We start from the raw sequence: 20007 nt of genomic DNA, 5'->3' as shown, positions 1-20007 counted from the left end.
AGTCAATTTCTCTTTCAATGTCTGAAAGGCAGTCAACTCTGTGGGTCCCCACGAGAAAGGGACTCCTTTCTGTGTCAAGATATGCAAAGGAGAAGCAACCTCTGCAAACTTTCGTATCAACCGCCTGTAGTACGAGCACAGTCCCAAGAAGCTTCTAACTTCATGGACATTCTTCAAATCGGGCCAATCACGGATAGTCTCTAGCTTGGCCGGATCCATTTGCACTCCCGCTGCTGAGACAATGTGTCCCAAAAAGTGTATCTCTGGTAGGAAAAATTCACTTTTCTTTGCATTAATCACTAACTTGTGATCTCGTAATGCCTGAAAAACCTGAAGCAGATGATCTCTATTTTTTGCCTCATTCTTGGAGAAAACAATGATATCGTCAAAGAAAGTGCCAACAAATAGCCTGTACTCTCAAAAAATCATGTCCATCATCCGGTTAAATGCATTGGTTAAGCCAAAAGGCATCACCAAAAACTCAAATAACCCAAAAGTCGTCCGAAAAGCTGTCTTGTAGACGTCTCCCGACGCGATTATGATCTAATGATATCCACTCTTCAAATCAATCATGTTAAAGCGCGAGAATCCCTGTAATCTGTCGAGCATATCATCGATCCTAGGAATCGGACATCTATTCTTGATGGTGATTTTGTTGAGAGCTCTATAATCGATGCACATTCTCCAAGATCCGTCTTTCTTCGAAACCAACAACACTGGAGAGCAATACGGTGAAGTACTAGGCTGGGACAAGACCCTTTTCGAAGAAGTCTTTCACTTGGTTCATAATCTCTTCATTCTGTGCTCACCTCACACGGTAAGGTGGCCGGTTCAGTGGTGTGCTTCCAGGTATCAGATCAATGGTATGATCTTCAAGACGAGCAGGTGGTAACTCGCCTAGTAGCAGCAATCGGCGTAAGAGTGGAGAAAATCTTGGCGTTCTTTATCAAGTTTAGACATATTTGTCCTATCCTTATCACTCAATTCTTTCATAAAGATCGAGTAAACAAACAGACAGGATTTCATTAATTTTGTAATGGCCGAAGCCGAAAAAATAGGGACAGACTCGCCCTTCAATTTAATGTCAAGTACAATGGTTCTGCCCTTCTCTGTAGTCAATGCCGCTTTCCTCGCCCGATAATCGACCACAACGTTGTTCTTGTGGTACCAGGGAATTCCCAAGAGAACATCACAACCTTCCAAAGGCATTATGTAAAAGTCCGCATGCCCCAAATACCCTTGACAATGCAACCGAAGTTTGCCAATGACAGGTGTAATGGCTACGTCCCTGTCGGGTGCCGCTAAAACAGCCTCTGCAAGTGGTCCCATCCGATCGGAAGTGATCTCGAGCCGCGCTGCCAATTCCGGTGAAATGAAGTTGGCCTTGGCTCCTCCATCAACGAAGATCAAGGCCTCTTGGTCTTTCACTTTGCCCCAAGCTCGGCAAAGTTCTGTACTCTCGTCCATGATGTTGGGATCGGTAACCACACAATCTGGAACCAGTCCTGTTTTCATCTTGCCTTTTCTTCCACGTTCCTCAATTGCTCTCGAACTCTCACGCCTTTTGTCGTCCTTGTCATTCTGTTTCTGTGCCTTTTTGGGACACTTCGCGGAGATATGTCCATGTTCCCCACATCCAAAGCACTTCCCCTCCCTAATGAAGCGAGCTCGCTCCTGAGGAGTAAGCTTGGATCGTGCATCCTTCTTTTCTGGGTTGCTCTTTCTCTTTCTACTTTCATTCGCTGAAGTCTGTTCGGCTCGTTGTGTCATGACCTCATCGGTGGGGTAAGTCAGACTGCCAGAGTGAATGGCAAAACCCCGTTTCGCATGACTCATCAACTCCTGAATAGAAGCTGACTTCTGTTTCAAGCAGTGATCTCGGATCTCTGTAGGTAAACCCAAGGTAAACCGCTCAATCTGTTCTCTTAACGAGATCTTCTTGAATGAAGAGGCGGGTAGAAAAGAGCTCCAGAATCTCTCGCAATAAGCGTCCACTGTATGTTTCTTGGTCATCCGAAGATGGTTCCAAGCAGCTCGTATATCACGTTCATACTCTTGAGTCAGCCAAGAAGAACTAAAAAGCTTCTTAAATTTCAGCCATTTAACTTGCGCAATCTTGTTTAAAAGAAACGTGGGCCACCAAGTTCGAGCATTCCCCTTAAAGTAAGAGGCAGCTCTCCAAATCTTAGAGTGCTCTGAGTAGCATCTTCCCGCGAAAGCGATGTCAAACTGCTGTACAAAAGACAAAGCCTTCGAAGCATCTCTATATCCCGAAAATGTGTCAAATTTAATTGACTGTCCACCTTCCTTAAACTCTCGAACTTTCTTGCTTTTGTCTTCCACAAAGTCATACAGGTTGGCTTTGTAAAAATTCTTCTTCTTTGCATAAAAGTTGTCGTCGTCACAATCTGAACTGTCTGTAGACGAGTGCTCTGTAGAACTGTCACTCACTGGGCGAGATTTAGACTTCTTTGCCTTTTTCTTGCCCTTTCTCAAGCGTTGTTTCTTGCTTCGCTTTTTTGCCTTTTCGGTCTTCTTCGCTCGAGTCAGAAGAGCTAGAAGAACTATCAAAAGAAGAAGAAGAAGAAGAAGAAGAAGAAGAAGAACTGGATACTTCTTCTGTTTCTTTGCCTTCTCAAATGTCGACTGACGACCCAAATAACCCGGGAAGTCAGTGCCCTTCATCTGCTTTTTGTCGTGCTTTTGGCTTTGTTTTGCGCGTCAAAAAGATGAGCAATCCGAGCATCAACCACCTCTTCTAATTCCTTCTCTAAATATTTCTTGTGAGCAGAAGGTTTCTTGAGAGCGGGTTTCGGGGATGGTGTTGTGGTTTTCTGCCACTACTCGTGCACTTCCTGAAAAGAAGTCTCGCTCAAAATTGAGCATCATCTTTGTTGCATCGCCGATCAATTGACGGCCCTCCATCTCTCGTCGCTCCGCCTGAGTAGGCCGAGGCGGGCCATACTCCTTGCCGGAATCTTCGTTGTGATCCCTATCTCTGGATGCAGAGGGAGTCGACTGATTTGATACCACTGTAACAGACTTGGACACTCCAAGTCAAGAATCTACCGCGACAGCACCATATAACCACTTCAAAACAGTTCACAGTTCACAATTGATTGACACTGGCCCGGCGAAGTTCCGTGCCTAGAGATATTGGCCCCAAAGACTAGCGCCCCTTTCGGTATTTCTTTTTGTATTAATCTGAGTTCAAGGTACAAGAGTGGTTGGGTCTCACTCTCAGACTCTGCGTCCAAATGCTCTGCAGAGTGGGAGCCCACACCACTTATTTATTTACAAGGAATGCCAAAAGCAGAGCCCCAAAAGCTTAAAATCAAAAGCTCTCTCTCTCTTGCCCTAAAATAAAAGCAAAAGAGTTCTCTCTTTCAGATTGCGTAGAAAAAAAGCAATATCCAAACAACTGTCAAAAAGCAAATCTGCCGCAGCAAATCAGCCCGCAATTTCCGCCGCAATCTGCGGGCGTCCGTACTGCTGCCACGTGTCATGCCCCAAAATTAGGGTTAGGGTTTCTCGCAGCATTTAGGATTGGGGTTTTTGCAGATTAGGGTCTCCGGCAAAAATTAGGGTTTTTGTAGATTAGGGTTTCTCTGGCAAAAATTAAGGTTTCTGCAGATTAGGGTTACTCTGGCAGCCATATCATCACTTTGTGACAGAATCTCTGTTGTGTCGCGGTAGAATCCTGACTTGGAGTGTCCAAGTTTGTTACAGTAGTATCAAAGCGTAGCCGATTTCTCTTCTACCGAGATATCCGATCCTTTTCTCGCGACACTTATGGATTCAAACAGAGACCAATTCCTCTGCAGAAGCTGGGAATGCGAGAAGAGATCACGAAGAAGATTCTCACAAGTATGGCCCGCCTCGGCCTATTCAGGCGGAGATTGAAGAGATGGAGCGTCGACGATTGGTTGACGATGCGACAAAGATGATGATAAATCTTGCGAAGGATCCCAAATTTGCAAAATTTTTGACACACATCTTTCGACAAAGTGCGCACTCAATGGCGGAAGGCCACAAAACCACCCCTCAAACCGGCACTCAAGAAACCTCCTACTCCGAGGATGTTTACAGAGCAAGAATTAAAAGAGGTGGTTGATACACGGATTACCCAGCTTTTTGATGCAACCAACAAAGCCAAAAAGCACAACAAAAAGCAGAAGAAAGGAACTGACTTCCCGAGTTGTTTGGGTCGTCAATCTGCTTTTGCCTCGGCAAGAAAACATAAGAAGCGTGTCAGATTTGAAGGAGTTTTCAGTTCTTCTTCTTCTTCTTCTTCTTCTTCTGACAGTTCTTCTAGCTCTTCTAACTCGAGCAAAGAAGACAGGAAAGGGAAAAAGGAAGCAAAAAGCAAAGCTTTGGAAAGGACAAGAAAAAGGCTAAGTTTCGCCCAGTTTTTGATAGTTCTACAGAGGACTCGTCTTCAGATAGTTCGGACTCCGATGATCATAGATTTTATGCAAAGAAGAAGAATTTCTATAAATCCAACCAGTATGACTTTTTGGAGGATAAAAGCAAGAAAGTTCAAGAATTTAAAGAAGGTGGACAGTCAATTAAATTTGACACTTTTTTTGGATTCGGAGATGCTTCGAGGGCTTTGGCCTTCATTCAACAGTTTGATGTAGCTTTCTCTGGAGAGCATTACTCAGAGCACTCCAAGATTCGGAGGGCTACCTCTTACTTCAAGGGAAATGCTCGAACATGGTGGTCCACTCTTCTGTTGAAGAAGAAAGCGCCAGTTAATTGGCCAAAATTTAAAAGGCTTTTTGTTTCTTCTTGGTTGACTCGGGAGTACGAACGCGACATACGAACTGCTTGGAACCATCTCCGGATGACCAAGAAAGATACCTTGGACGCATATTGCGAGAGATTTTGGAGCTCTTTTCTACCCGCTTCTTCATTTAAGAAGATCTCGTTTAAAGAACAGATTGAGCGGTTTACCTTGGGACTTCCTACGGAGATCCGATACCACTGCTTAGAGCAAAAGTCAGATTCTATTCAAGAACTGATGAGTCATGCGAAACGGGGCTTTGCCATACACTCGGGCAGTTTGACTTACCCCACAAATAAGATCATGATACAAAAAACAAAACAGACTTCTAAAAATGAAAGTAGAAAGAAGAAGAGCCCCCAAGATCAGAAAGATAAGGATGCACAACAGCGGCTCACTCCGCGGGAGAGAGCCAACTACATCAAAGAGATGAAGTGTTTTGGATGCGGGAGCAAGGACACATCTCCGTGAAGTGCCCTAAAAAGGCACATAAAGAACAAGATGAAGAAAGGCCAGAGAGTTCAAAAGCAACTGAGGAACGTGGACGGAAAGGCAAGATGAAAGCACGACTGGTTCCAGATTGCATGGGTATTGATCCAAGCACGATTGATGAGAGTACAAAACTTTGCCAAGCTTGGGGCAAAGTGAAAGATCAAGAAGCCTTGATTTCCTTTGATGGAGGAGCCAAGGCCAACTTCATTTCACCTGAATTGGCGGCGCGGCTCGAAATTACACCCGATCCAATGGGGCCACAAGTAGAGGCAGTTCTAGCAGCACCCGACAGGACGTAGCCATTACACATGTCATTGGCAAACTTCAGTTGCATTGTCAAGGGTATTTGGGGGACGAGGACTTCTACATAATCCCTTGGAAGGTTGTGATGTCCTCCTGGGAATTCCTTGGTACCATAAGAACAATGCCGTGGTCGATTATCGGGCAAAGAAAGCGACTTTGACTATAGAAAAAGGCCGAACCATTATACTTGATGTGAAACTTAAGGGCGAGTCTGTCCCTATTGTATTGGCTTCGGCCGTTTCAAAATTAATGAAATCCAATCTGTTTGTTTACTCGATCTTTCTGAAAGAGTTGAATGATGATCATAGGACAAATATGTTTGATCTAGAAAAAAAACGCCAAGATTTTCTCCACACTCATGCCGATTGCTTTTCTAAGGGCCTGCCACGCGAGTTGCCACCAACTCGTCCTGAGGATCATACCATTGATATGATACCTGGAAGCACACCATCGAACCGGCCACCTTACCGTGTGAGTCGAGCCCAAAATGAAGAGATTATGAACCAAGTGAAAGACCTCTTGGAAAAGGGTCTTATCCAGCCGAGTACTTCACCTTACTGCTCTCCGGTGTTGTTGGTTTTGACAAAAGATGGATCTAGGAGAATGTGCATTGACTATAGAGCTCTCAACAAAATCACTATCAAGAACAGATTTCTGATTCCTAGGATCGATGATATTCTAGACTGACTACAAGGATCCTCTTGCTTCAGCAGGATCAATTTAAAGAGCGGATATCATCATATCCGAATCGCACCAAAAGATGTCTACAAGACAGCTTTTCGGACGACCTTCGGTTTATTCGAGTTTTTGGTGATGACTTTTGGGCTTACCAATGCTCCGACGACTTTTAATCGAACGATGGACAGGATTTTCAGAGAGTACATATCTTTTGTGGGCACTTTCTTTGATGACATTATAGAGCACATATACTACAGGTCTTTCCGGCATTGCGAGATCACAAGTTAGTGATCAATGCAAAGAAGAGTGGATTTTTCCTACCAAAGATACACGGACACATTGTCTTAGCGACAGGAGTGCAAATGGACCCGGCCAAGATAGAGACTATCCGTGATTGGCAGGATTTGAAGAATGTCCATGAAGTTAGAAGCTTCTTGGGCTTATGTTCTAACTACCGGCGGTTCATTAGAAACTTTGCAGAGGTTGCTTCCCCTTTGCATACCTTGACACAGAAAGAAGTCCCTTTCTCGTCGGGACCCACAGAGGTGACTGCATTTCAGAATTGAAAGAGAAATTGACTACAGGACCAGTTTTGACTTTGCTGGATTTGCAGAAGTCATTTGAAGTATATTGTGATGCTTGTGGTCGTAGTCTAGGTACGGTCTTAATGCAAGAAGGCCATGTCATTGCCTACGAGAGCCGATTGTTCTCAAGGCCGGAATTGACAACACAGATATTTTGGCAGTTATCCATGCTCTTACTCAGTGGCGACATTACCTACTCCGAGTTGATTTTACGATCTTCACAGATCACCAGAGTTTACGCTACTTCTTGTCACAGAAGCAGCTATTGGAAAAGCAGATGCGATAGGCCAACATCTTGTCACAGTTTCACTTCCAGATTGTCCATGTGCAAGGACAGAAGAACTTAGTGGCGGATGCTTTGTCGCGGAAGCCATTGGTTCTGACTATCTCTGCGATACATCATAGGAGCTTTGAGGATATGATCGATCAATATGCCACAGATACAGATTTTGCAGGTATTTTCACTCAGATACGGAATGGGGAGGTAGTAGCGGGATATTCCATTCGGGATGGCTACTTGTTGAAGAAAACCATTTTGTGCGTTGCACGGCCGTTGAGGGAAAAGGTTATAACCGAATGCCACTGTCCACCATTTACGGGTCACCGCGGCATTGCTACCACCTTGAAAGGTGTGGAGAGATACTTCTTTTGGCTGAGACTCAAGAAGGACATGGACGATCTTGTACGCAGATGCTTGGTATGCCAGAAGGTCAAGTTTGGCAGGCATAAAGCACAGGGATTGTTACAACATTTACCCATACCCACCCGCCCCTGGGAAAGTATTGCAATGGATTTCATTTTTTATCTTCCGAGAACACAAAGTGGGCACGACGGTATCTAGACTGTTATTGACAAATTTAGCAAGCAAGCTCATTTCATTCTAGTGAAGAAAATAGTCAACTTAGGGAGACTGTTTGTGGCCCAGATCTTCAGATTACATGGCATGCCTGAGACAATTGTCTCCGACAAAGACCCCAGATTCACGAGTTTGTTTTGGAAGGCTTATTTGGGAGAGCATTGGCACGCGGTTGAAGTTCTCATCATCTTTTCACCTGCAGACAAATGGGCAATTGAAAATTGCAAATTCGGTCATATTGGATTTATTGAAGTCTTACATCTCAGATCAAAAGACTCGATGGGAAAAGTATTTGCCTTTGGTGGAATTTGCCTACAATAACACAATTCACTCTTCAACGGGGAAGGCGCCATTTGAGATTATTGAAGGTGCTACGAAGGTTCCACTCTTCCTAAGCACGAAAGATAAGATTTTTGAAGACGACGAGTACACGTGGGACTTGGACACGCCTATTGCCAAGGTCTGGGAGGCTTTGCAGAAATCGCAAGAAAGACACAAAAAGGCAGCAGATCGACATCATCGCGATTTGAAATTAAAGGAGAACGATTGGGTGCTCTTACGTTTTGAGAAGGCATGCCTGAGAAAGAAAAAGGGAAAGGAGCGGCTTTTTCCAAAGCTTAGCATGAGATACTATGGCCCTTTCCAGATTTTCGAAAAGATAAATGATGTCTCCTTTCGACTGAAGCTGCCCGATATTTGGAGGATTCACGATGCTTTTCATGTGAATCTCCTGAAGCCTTTTAAAGGCGATGTGCCCGATGATGGAGAGCCTGATGAGCAATCCGAAGTGGAGGAAGACGAGGAGATACTCGTTCCATAACAGATTCTGGCACATAAAGATAGAAAGGTAAAAGGTAAAATGATAAGGCGGTTCTTGGTTAAATTCAAGAACTATCCCGCATTGGATGCGAAGTGGATGGAGCAGGAGGACATGGCAGATACTTGTAAACCTTTACCTTGAAGCTTTTGGCTTAGCATAGTCTATTCCAAATAGAATCCCAAACTCAGCTGGGCGGAATTTGGTGCAGTGGGTATGCACAAGAGGGGAGTCACTCCACTCCTTTGTCAACAGATTGCCGCAATTTTTGATACTAAAGTCACTGAAGTTTCAGGGATACTGTGAGCTGACAATATTCTGCTGTATGACTTTATGAACTGGAATTCCCGATAATATGATATTAATTTGTTCTCGACTTGTCTAAGTGCACGAACTAATAGACGAAATGACTGCACCATTTCGGTCTGAAAGATCTTGATAGACGTGATTGCAATAAGGATTAGTTAATCGGGCCTCATAGCCCCCGAGTGGATCTAGATGCGATTGCTAAATACGTTGCCCATTAATCATGGTCTGAGATCCAAATGAATTTTGAATATGATTTGTCAAGTGATGTCCTATGATGTCCTGTGATGTGACTGTCGATTGGTATATGTGCTAGATGTGTTGTTCCTAGTGCGTCGGTACCAACAGTCAGTGTCTACTAAGACAGTTTATGGCCTCCGTCTGTTTTGCAAGCGTAATCAAGAGCGATTACGATGCTTTCAAGAGGGGGGTATGTCACAAACTAGGTGACGTGGCATGGCCCTAGGCATGTGGCGAAGACAGACCCGGCACACACCTATGAAATGCGGAAGTGACGTGGCAGACTTTCGGATTTCACGCTCAGTGCTGACGTGGCATGTTGTACGGAATTCCGTGCTCAGCGGCACAAATTGCGACAGCTGTACGGACAGCTTTTCTCCACGCAAAAGCTGGGCAGATTCTACGCAATGCTGATTTTGGCAGTTTTGAAGCTTTTGGGGCTATTTGCTTTATTTAAAAAGGCTTTTAAAATATGGAAGCTTTTGGGGCTCTGCTTTTAGCATCCCTTGTAAACTTATAAATAAGTTGACAAGGCTCCCACTCTACAGAGCATCTGGATGCAGAGTCTGAGAGTGAGACCCCTCCCACTCCTTGTACTTTGAGTTGCAGATTAATACAAAAAGAAATACCGAAAGGGGCGCCAATCTTTGGGGCCAACATCTCTAAGCACGGAACTCCGCCGGGCCGTGTCGAATCAATTGTGAACTGTGAACTGTTTTGAAGTGAATCTTTGCTGTGTCGCGGTGGAATCTTGACTTGGAGTGTCCAAGTTTGTTACATTCCTCTTCTTGTAGAATAACTCTGCTTTCCTGGACACAAAGTCCTTCCCTAGGGAATTTCAACTTCCGGATCACATCTGGAGAGTCTACCACTCTCGGATCCATGGATCTACTTCCCAAACTCGGGTACGAAACCATTGGGCTGATTTACGAGAAGGAACCCAAGAACACACCTCTTTTGTGTATAGGATTGGAAGAGAGGATTTTCTATGTACGGAAAAGAGTTGCACGGATGCCATGCCATGAGTCTGGAAGGTGAGATCTTGAGGCAAGAACCTTGGTTCTCAAGGATTTGGAATAAGGAACGGAAGTTCCTTGGAATAGGGTTTTGCCTTAGGAATAGGAAGTTGGGGCTTCCAGGAACCATCAAGTCTTATTCTAGAATGAACGTGGTAATACGTTCAGATCAAGTGCTTGTATAGACTTCTCCTCGATAATAAAGATACTATTACGGGGGGACCAACCCATCTTCTAGTCCCCAGTATCGTGTCGATCTTCTCTCTCTATATATCTCTCTATTTATTTCTCTCTATATCCTCTGGCTTCATAATTAAGTGAAATTCTATTTATCCGAGTATATTCTATATTGCTATGCGCTCCTGTTTGTGACACTAGCAGGACGTGCATGCCCAAACCAGTCATAGTTGCATACCCTCTCTTGCACAGTACAATCATTTCAACATGAGCATTTTTCAGAGCATAGAACCCTGTTTTCCAAAGTACACATTTTTCACTTTTATATTTTAATAAGTGACTTTTGTTGGAAAAGTAGGTAGGGCAAACTGCTAAAGAACTATAAAAGAAACCATTGGGCACTGAGAAGAAGCACGAAACAAAAGAACAGGCACCCGCAACAGAGCAAGTAGGCACCCATAGGTCCCAGCGTTTTCTCAAGATCAACCCAACGTTTTCAGCCTCAAGCAATCAGCGTCTTCAGCCACTACCACCAGCGTTTTCAGTTCCTAGCCTTAGCCTCGCGAGAACCCACGTCCTCTGGTTGCAGATCCTTGCCAGATTCCCCATCTACTACCAGATCAGCCTAGCGTTTTCAAATTCAGCAGACCTCAGCTAGCGTTTTGCAATTTTAGCCCAGATCTGATGATGACGTGGCAACCAATACTGCCCAGCCCGTGTTTTCCGATGAGAGATGATGACATGGCAGTTTCGCATTTTACGCTGCTGACCGCTAACATGGCAGTGATGGCACTGTACGACATTCTCCACGTTTTATGTTCATAGCAGGTCACATGGCAGCAACTGTACGGACAGCCCTCGAGGGCGCTTCACATTCAACCCATGTTGAAAACCAAGGCCTCCACATAGATAATTAAGTATACCTAAGACACACTTCGAAAATGACCAATTCTTTTTTGCTATCCTAACCCACACTCATACACAAATATAAAGTAGAAGAATTGCTACAACAAATTTCAAAGATAGCTACGTTTTAACCGCTATACCCTAAATCTCAACTCTTGAGGCTTTACTAGTGATCTCAAGAGAATGAGTTCTTAAGAATATCCAACATTGGAAGGTCACATGTAGCAATTGTTGGATAAATGGCATAAAAGAAGAGAACAACACACAAGGCGTCCATGACTATGATGAAAGCAAAATTCAAAGTACTTATAGCATAGACAAACCCATGCTTTTACATTAAATACTTGCATAGTCATGTTATGTGACTTCACATTGATTGTATTCCTTTTAAAATTTCTTTTACAATGAAGTTCTAGCAATTGAATGAGAGTTAATTCTCAAGAGGCTCATACCATGAGATGAACTTGCTTGCAAGCCATCTATGAACAAGTTGTCCCGCCTACAACCAAGTTTCTATGGAAACATTTAAGCTGCCCTTGAAAAAGAGCTGCTTTTTTTCCTATGTGTGCATTGGAAAGAGAACCAAACCTTTGAGAAACTTAATACCTGCTCTGAGATTGTCTATACACACTAGCTCCACTAACGTATCCATTTCACACCTTTTTCTTTCGGGAATGTCAACTAGAAACGAATTTAGAATCTATATAATTTGGAAATACTTTAATATGCAGGCTTATTACCAAAAGTCTCAGGGTGAAATTGACTTTCTTGTTTGCCTGATGAAAGAAAAGATAAATTCAGTTAAGCACGGATGGTGCATGTAGTCACTCCCACTCAATTGAAAGTCATTAAGAGGACAACGTTTGATGTAATGTCTTAGTTGATGTTTTCTGTTGAGAATCAACCATGGATCCTCCGCTTTTTTTCCAACAAGAACCCAACAGAGGACAGCCACTATGAGCACAAAAACTAGCCAGAAATGCAGCTTGAGACTTACGTGCGAGCGAAGGTTGCCATATTCCGCCTCCAAGAGTAGAGCCCCAGCAGACAAACCTCGTCTTCCAACCAGGCATTTTGAGTGGTGACATGATAGTCGAATGAGGACAGCCCACAAAAAGCGAGTCGCGGCTGAGAAAAGCACCGAGAGACCCTAGATGACCGATACACAATTGCAGCAGCTGCCATCGCTATTCTACAAAACTCGTTCGCCCTGAAAAACCCTTCCTCCGCACTACAAGGTTTTAGTAAACCATAGTTAGGTACTTCAACTAGTCTGTCTAGTGTGTAAATGCATAAATGCATAGACATGAAAATTTAGAGAGTACTAACGAACCTTTATGACTTAGGCCTGTGTCACACACGGGCGGCACCCATCCATGACATGGCACGTTTGAGGCGGGTGCCCATTTTCAGTGGAAAAAGGATGTCCGAGTACCCAGTCAGACAAGGCGGACGGAATTTATATAAAAAGAATTGACACTGCAGGAAATTGACGAATCAGAGCTGTCGAAATCCTTCTTGGCCGCGCGTAGGCGGAGTGGGGGGGTCACCCAACTGTGATGGGTTGTTGTCCATGACCTGGCACGCCAGCACAGCACTGAGGGAGATGTCCTCCAGACATGTGTGACAGTTGAAAGCTATGACAGCTTCTCCGATTGGTCCAACGACGCATCAGAGAAAGGCATCCGCCCTCGTCTGATAGAGGCCTTATCATCGTCGTAAAGGTTTGGTTGTCACTTTGGAGAGGTTTCCGTTGTCTAATTTGCAAAGCATGTCCCCAAATCTAGCATCTCAAAAGAGGCATTCAAATCAGCAATACGTCCCTCTTTTGGTCGAGTGAGCACAATCATTAAAAATATATTAAAGTTCAATGATAAAAAATACAAATATCTCCCTCAATTGGTTGAGCGAGAACAATGATTAGAAATACATGCTGGACAACTCTATCAACCATGTGTAGCCAAGCAAGCATGATCCTCTTTGTACCAAGCAAGTGGCATTCGCTTTAAATCATACAAAACCTGCTTAAGTGTACACACCTTGTTTTCCTTGCCCTAAACCACAAGGCATCATACCCTTCCTTATAAAAATCCATTAAAAAACATAGTCTTTATTTCTAGTTGATGTGCATTCCAATGATTGGGAGATGCCACTGCACAAATTCCATAAATGGTAGCCATAGAACAAGTTGGATCAAAAGTCTCATCAAAATTAATGCCCTTCTCTTGAGCTTACCCTTTTGCTACAAGTCTAGACTTATAGCAATCAATAGTACCCACCACACTCATGTTTTGACTTGAAACCCTACGTAGTACCAATGGTCTTTTTTCTAGAAGGCGTCACACAAAGACCATGTGCCATTTTTTACATACTAGGCACATGCAAAACATAACAATCTAATGCATAAAAGATATGCTAAGAACCTAAATGAGTACAACTAGACTTAGATGAACCCAATTTACTATCATGCAAGGTTTGTAGCAACCATCTTGGCATACCTCTAGTCTGCTCATTTTCAATTCTATCCTAATCAGTTACATTTTGTAAACATGCATAAAAGAAATGCTAAAAACTTAAATGAGTACAACTAAACTAAGATGAACCCAATTTACTATCATGCAAGGTTTGCACCAACCATCTTGGCATACCTCTAGCCTGCTCATTTTTTAATCTATCCTAATCAGTTACATCTTGTAAACCTGCATCAAGAAATGGCCGATCTATAACATCATTTGAAACCACCATAGGTTTCACACTTGCCCCATAAAGACTTCCATTCATACTCACCGAGCATTAAGACAAAGTTTCAGATACAAATTAAACTGTGGAATCAAGACAAGGGCAAGATCAAAGCAAGGGGATTCCATTATAGTGCCAACATAAGTGGTGATGTCAAGGATGCTCATACCACTTTTTCGGTCACCTCCCATACTATTCAAGACTTGTTTCCCACCTTGTTGGTTATTCAAACCATTCTACCCAATCCAAGATTTATTTGACCTATCTTCCCACCATTTAGGGTCTTTAGCCAATTTTTCCAATGCAAAGATACTTCAGGCATATGACTCCTCCACTCAGATTCTTTAGGCAAACCACCACTAGGAGTTCTCAAACCTATTGGTCCACCGCCAACAATTTCTAGACCTTGGGGCCGTCCACTAAGGATTTACAAACCCATTGGTCCACTACCATGGATATTCAGAACTTTCATGCTATGCCATAACCCATGAGCACAAGTGGAAAGGGCTAGAGAAGTTATTAAAGATCTTGCATGTGGAACATTGCAGTAAGAGTTCAAACTAGCAATAGTGGATGGATAGATAAGGAAGGCCTTGGAAGATGCACTACTACAAGACAGTGGAAACTTTTGAAAGCCAAGGCATTGCAAAAACCAAGGTATAGGAGGTAGAGAGCTTGAAGGAAGAAATGATATCTATGAAAGCTTTAACAGAAGAGATCCAAAGCAGACAAGGCAACATGGCAATTTAGGACTTGGATAATTCTAAGCTACTTGTGTTTATTGCTATGTTGCTAATAGGATTGGACTAGCAAGATGCTCAATTAAAAGAAATGCAAGAGCGGTACAACAAGCCACCCTTCAAAGCAAAAAATCACAGATGCAGTTAACTTTCAATTGTCATTTGTAGTAGTTTTCTTTGTTTAGCTCTATGTATTTTAGTTTATATTAACCAAGCACACATACACATGTAGAGTACCAAATGCACAATTGGCCCAATTGGAAGAGAGACTTCAACAATAGACTGGTTTGCTAAAAAGCATTAGGGAAGTCTGAGATTTTGGAGCTATAATGGCCACTCCATCAAGTGATGCAGCATTCAAAGAATTAGAGGAGTACAAATTGGTATAGTTTGAGCTAAGAGCAAAACAAGTGCAGCAAGTGTGACCATGCTCAGACCTGATGATATCATAGTAGATTGGCATTAAAGAAGGCTACATGTATGAGGAGGAGATTGCAATCTTGAAGGTCATGGAATAGGCACATTAGTATGTTGATCCTCCCCCTCAACCCTTTTGCTTGCCTCTTTTTCCTCTCTCAGCCTCTATCCTTCCTCAACCTTAAGTGGTGCTTCCTCTTCAGCCTTGCCATATTTTGAACCGCTATTTTGTGTTGCTCTTATTGAACTTCTTCCTCTTCTTTTTGTGTTTGTTCTTCCAATCTTCTTCTAGCTTCAAAAGATTCTTTCTTATCTTCTCAAATCTTCCTATGCTTTAGTCTTGTCTTCTTGTCTCATTGCCTCAACCATCACATCGGCTTTCTTATTATAAGCCACTTTATTCACTCTCTTCTTTTCATCTCCTAGCCCTTTGCTTCGTGAGAATGGACTTTCTCTTTGTCTAAACGAGCTTTCTTTTGTGCCACAATTTCTACCACTTTAGCTTTTGGCTCCCATGGCTGATGCTATATCCATTTTCTTCCTTGTTCTTATTTCAAGATTTTTTTGTAGAGCATCATCATCTTCTTTTTCCAACTCTTCATCTCTATCTGTGCCATGGTCATATCTTCATCCATAGAGGAGCGGACTATTTGCCATCTTTTAAGCAAGGTGAGTCTATGGTGGTGGAGCCTGTCATTTTTCCTCCTCCTCTAGGTGAAGCCAAGTACTTTTCTCTGGAGTTGTTAGCACATAGCTAACATTGGAGCCTACATATCTAGTCTATGATGTGAATTTTCAATTTTTTTTAATCATTTTGGACACCCATAGCCTTAAGCCTTTGTAATTCTTTTATTTTCAAAAATAATTTGTAACCATTATGTGATTATGCACCAGATACAGTGGGGCTAAATGCTTCCAGATTGTATCATTGGAAATCCTAGGCTGTAGAGGGTTAGAACAGTTTCTCTTTTTGAACCCATAACATTTAGCTAAGGTACAAAAGCCATTTTTTGTAAAACCTAAGGGAGGTTTTTTATAATAAGCGTTACAACTAGTTCTCAGAGCATTGTGTTACTCTCTTGCTTTCTTCTCAAGCTCATAACTCCCTCATGAAGTGTTCGTTTGAAGTGTTGCCTGCTTCTTTGCGCTCACAGATGAAAGCTCTTTGCGACATTGTGGCTTTCTTGTGATAAACATTTGCTTAATGAATCGATGAGATTTGCTTGCGGTGTCATAGATAGCTTATGCTGCCTGACATGTAGTAGAGTGTATATTTTAGTGAGATAAGGATTGAGTGTGTTTTTCAAGATATTGATATCCTCTCGTAGCCTCTATGCACTAGTCGAGTCCACTGCGCTCCATGGTATGACATGTATGTTCGTGGTTCTCACTATCACTACAATAAGATAGCGAAGCTTGGTATTTGAAGAGCCCCACATTTTGGTGTCATTGCTAGGGGACCAATGACCTAAACTAGGGAAAACCTTAGTGCTCAGTAGAATTGTCCAAAAACTTCCTCTAGGTTCACATGGAGTACAAAAAAAAACCTTTCGAAACCACACGGTTGAGGTCTATCAGCTTCAATTGTGTAGAGGTGTCTTGGGAGTAGTCGTACTCATCGAGAGACTTTAGGCTTAAATTAGGTTCTTTTCAAGTGGTTGACAACTTGAACAATGTCGGAGTCTAAGGATTGATGCACTTTTCAAGCAAAAAAAACATAGAAAGACTTCATTTATGGCTTGATTAGAGAGTGTGCATCCAGTGCAAGCTAGAAAAGTTAAAAAAAATATTCATTTGGAACTTGGAGATAATAAGCGTGCTTATTATCTCTTGCACTAAAAATTGAACTTTTGCAAGTTTTTTCAAAGGGAATTGGGTCTAGGATAGTAATAAAGTGCTTACAAGAAGTTTCAAGTAATTTGGACATTGTTTGACTTGCATGATCACTTGTTTTGTAGTTGAAACTGGCAGATACGGAAACTGCCGGGGACTTAGAACAAATTGACCCAAAATTTGAAATAACCTCATTTAGGGCTTATTGGAGACATACTTGAAACGTGTGAACCAACAAACGTGAAAATTGTCAAATTTTGTCCCAATAGATAATAAGCACGCTTATTATTTCATGCTAGCTAAAGAGTTCCATTTTGACATTTTTTGGTCCATGTAGTTGGTAGAAACCTTAAGCAATTACCCTAGCAAGTTTGAAGTCATTTGGATTCTGTTTGCTACTTGAAATCAAGATTTTTAGAATTGGAGGTTGCAAATTGATCTTGTGGTTGTTTTGACATGATTGAAGCAAAATCTTCACCAAGAATCCTTGTACATTCTTACCGATCATTATACTAACTTAATTATTCTTGATTCCACATGAGAGATTGAGATCATCTTGGGAAATTGCCAGACTAGATTTACAACATCGAAAACCGGTTGCTATTGGTACTGAAGGCCATGTATTCATTTCCATTGAGTGGTTCAAGTCTTTATGTACGTAAGGTCATGCCATATTGTCGCAATTCAAGGATAAAATAAAGAAACTAAGAGTAGAGTATTTATAAAGGAGAGCGTAAACCAAGGGAATCCTTTAGAGACTATAGTGGAAGAAGTGCCAGACACTTACTTCGACTCAAGTTTCAAGATGTCTTCCTTCTCAACTCAATCGGGGACTGGAACCTCTCTCAAGCTTAAGCATATTTTGACCTTCTATAAGACTAACAAGCATGGGGCTCATATCTATCTAGATCCCAACGAGGAGTATGTGGTAAGGGTAGATGACCATAGTGTTGAGTTTAAAGAGGAGGTTAGAGCTAACAAACAAGATACCTTCTATATGGACAGAGACAGAGTGCAATACTTGAAGATTAGGGATCATTGTAGATCGATGGGTATTAGAAGTCAATACACTAATTCCAAGCATGGCCACTAAAGAGGGACCTCTAGTGTTAAACTTAAAAGGTTAAGAGATGTGATTGATATCAAACCTATGAAGTGTATACCTACCGACAACCCACAGATTGGACAACAATGTTACGGATTTGATTTGGATAGCTCATGCTAAACTAGGGCATTAGACACACTTGAAGCTTATGTATATTTTCAAGATAAGGGAGAAAGGCCTAGCAGACCTTCCCGTGCATCTCTTTAGGGACTATTATAGCAATAACTTTGTTATGATGACTCCGAAGGAGGTTGAATAGACAAAGTACCAGGGATACTCAATCCGAGAAATCATCATGGGTATGAGACTTGGAAAAGAACATAATTTGGGGCCAAAAGAAAGAGCATTTGGTAGTTTGTCCAATCAATGGGGAAGCACGGCCCAAAGTAGCCACCTCAATGATGGGAATTGGGGTAGAGATGCGGAAACCACCATTGATCGGAGAAGAACGAGTGACATCAAGACAAGAAGAGGTCCACATGAGTCACATCTACCAAGCTAATGGTTTGAAGGCTTAGTGGGAGAAACATCCGCCAAGAGGGCAGGTGCATAGCACAATTGTAGAGTCAAACCATATGATTTTTGAAAATGGGTTTTAAAAAAAAGCGGATGACCATTTAACAAGCTTCAGGTAGGTTTTAAGAGTTGAGCACATAATGGATTTCCATACTCAATTTTAGGGTTTTGGAATGACTTTAGAAGGTAAAGCCTTAACTTGATTCTAGACCATACCTCCTGGATCAATCACTGATCTATCAACATTGGCTATAAGATTTGCAGCTGCTTGTTAAAAAATGGGATTCAAACACAACACTGTAGCACAAATCTATTACTTTAAATAGAATTAAGGAGAAAATGTGAGAGACTGTGTGGCAATACATTGACATATGCCCGTAGTTGAAAATTCCTACCGAGGAAAGACTTCTCATTATTCCTAGAAGGTTTACTCAACAAGGAGTTGCATGTTGTTCTGTATAGCAAGAAACATACAACTTGGGAAGTGTGCAACCTGGATGCAATAGACTTGGGGGATAATTGTAAATTTTTCAATGAAGAGTGCACTGTTAAGGATACTCAGAGTGAGCGGACCACATCAACTGTACCAGCACAAGTTGGACCAATTGTGGAAGCTCCTATGAATGCTATCAAAGACATGCTTAAACGCATGAATGATATGATGAGTAACATGCAAAGGATGTTGATGTGAGGGCTGGGCCTGGGTCCACCACAACCTATGGGACAACCAAGATCGTTGAAATGGTGTGCCATTGAGGAAAAATGGACAAATCATGAAATAAACAAGTGATATTACAAGCCTAAATATGATAAAAATGTCTAGTACATACTGATGAGACAATAGGAACAACCTATGTATAAGTATCTGCCTAACATGGGGCCAATATAGAAACCACCTATGGCTATGGAGAGACCTCAGCCGGTATTAGGTCAACAACCACCTCTATTGGGACCTAATGATGTGCTAATTAAGTACATGCTTCTTGAATGGCAAGTGGATGTGCAGGCTCTAGTACCACTCACTCCATATAATGAAGCAAGTGCGGCAATTATGGGAATAGAATATGAGTGGTACACTCAGCCACCTCCTACCACGGTAGACCAAGTTTATCACGCACCTCCAGATGCAGCACCGGTTTACTTTATTGCAAGCAGGTGAGACCACCCATGATAAAGCAAATGCCTGAGCCAAGAATGAGAAATTGCCATAATTGTGGTTCAGATGACCATTGAAAAAATGATTGCCCAGAGACAGATAAGAATGCTAGGTAGACTAGTCAAGGCTTATTGCATGCACTGCGATAAAAAACGTGGCATTTTCCTAATGAATGTCCTAGAAATCCGGCTAACAAAGGAAAAATAGCCATAAATATAGTACAAGTCATGCCAAGTAACTCTTCAGACGGTGAACCTGTTGTTCCGATTCGGGTAGTTACTAGGGTGCACGCCAAAAAAAACATAAAAAAATAGTGCAAGTGGGTCAGATACACCCAACA

General features: G+C 42.3%; 1 protein-coding gene across 1 annotated transcript in view; it reads right to left on the bottom strand.

Annotated features, from left to right (window-relative positions):
* LOC147454659 (GTP binding Elongation factor Tu family protein) overlaps window positions 1-12434 on the bottom strand; it is a 31299-nt gene extending 18865 nt beyond the window's left edge. The window contains exon 1 of the mRNA XM_086516533.1: window positions 12159-12434. Coding sequence (XP_086372659.1) covers window positions 12159-12346 — 188 coding nt within the window. The 5' untranslated portion in view covers window positions 12347-12434. The remainder of the gene's footprint in view (window positions 1-12158) is intronic.
* Between the last annotated feature and the right edge of the window lie 7573 nt (window positions 12435-20007).

The sequence above is a fragment of the Adiantum capillus-veneris genome, chromosome 7, assembly GCF_014529385.1.
Source record: "Adiantum capillus-veneris isolate H3 chromosome 7, ASM1452938v2, whole genome shotgun sequence".
NCBI classification, from domain to species: domain Eukaryota; kingdom Viridiplantae; phylum Streptophyta; class Polypodiopsida; order Polypodiales; family Pteridaceae; genus Adiantum; species Adiantum capillus-veneris.
Note: the sequence above shows the minus strand (reverse complement) of the source record. Positions and strands in the feature narration are given on the sequence as shown.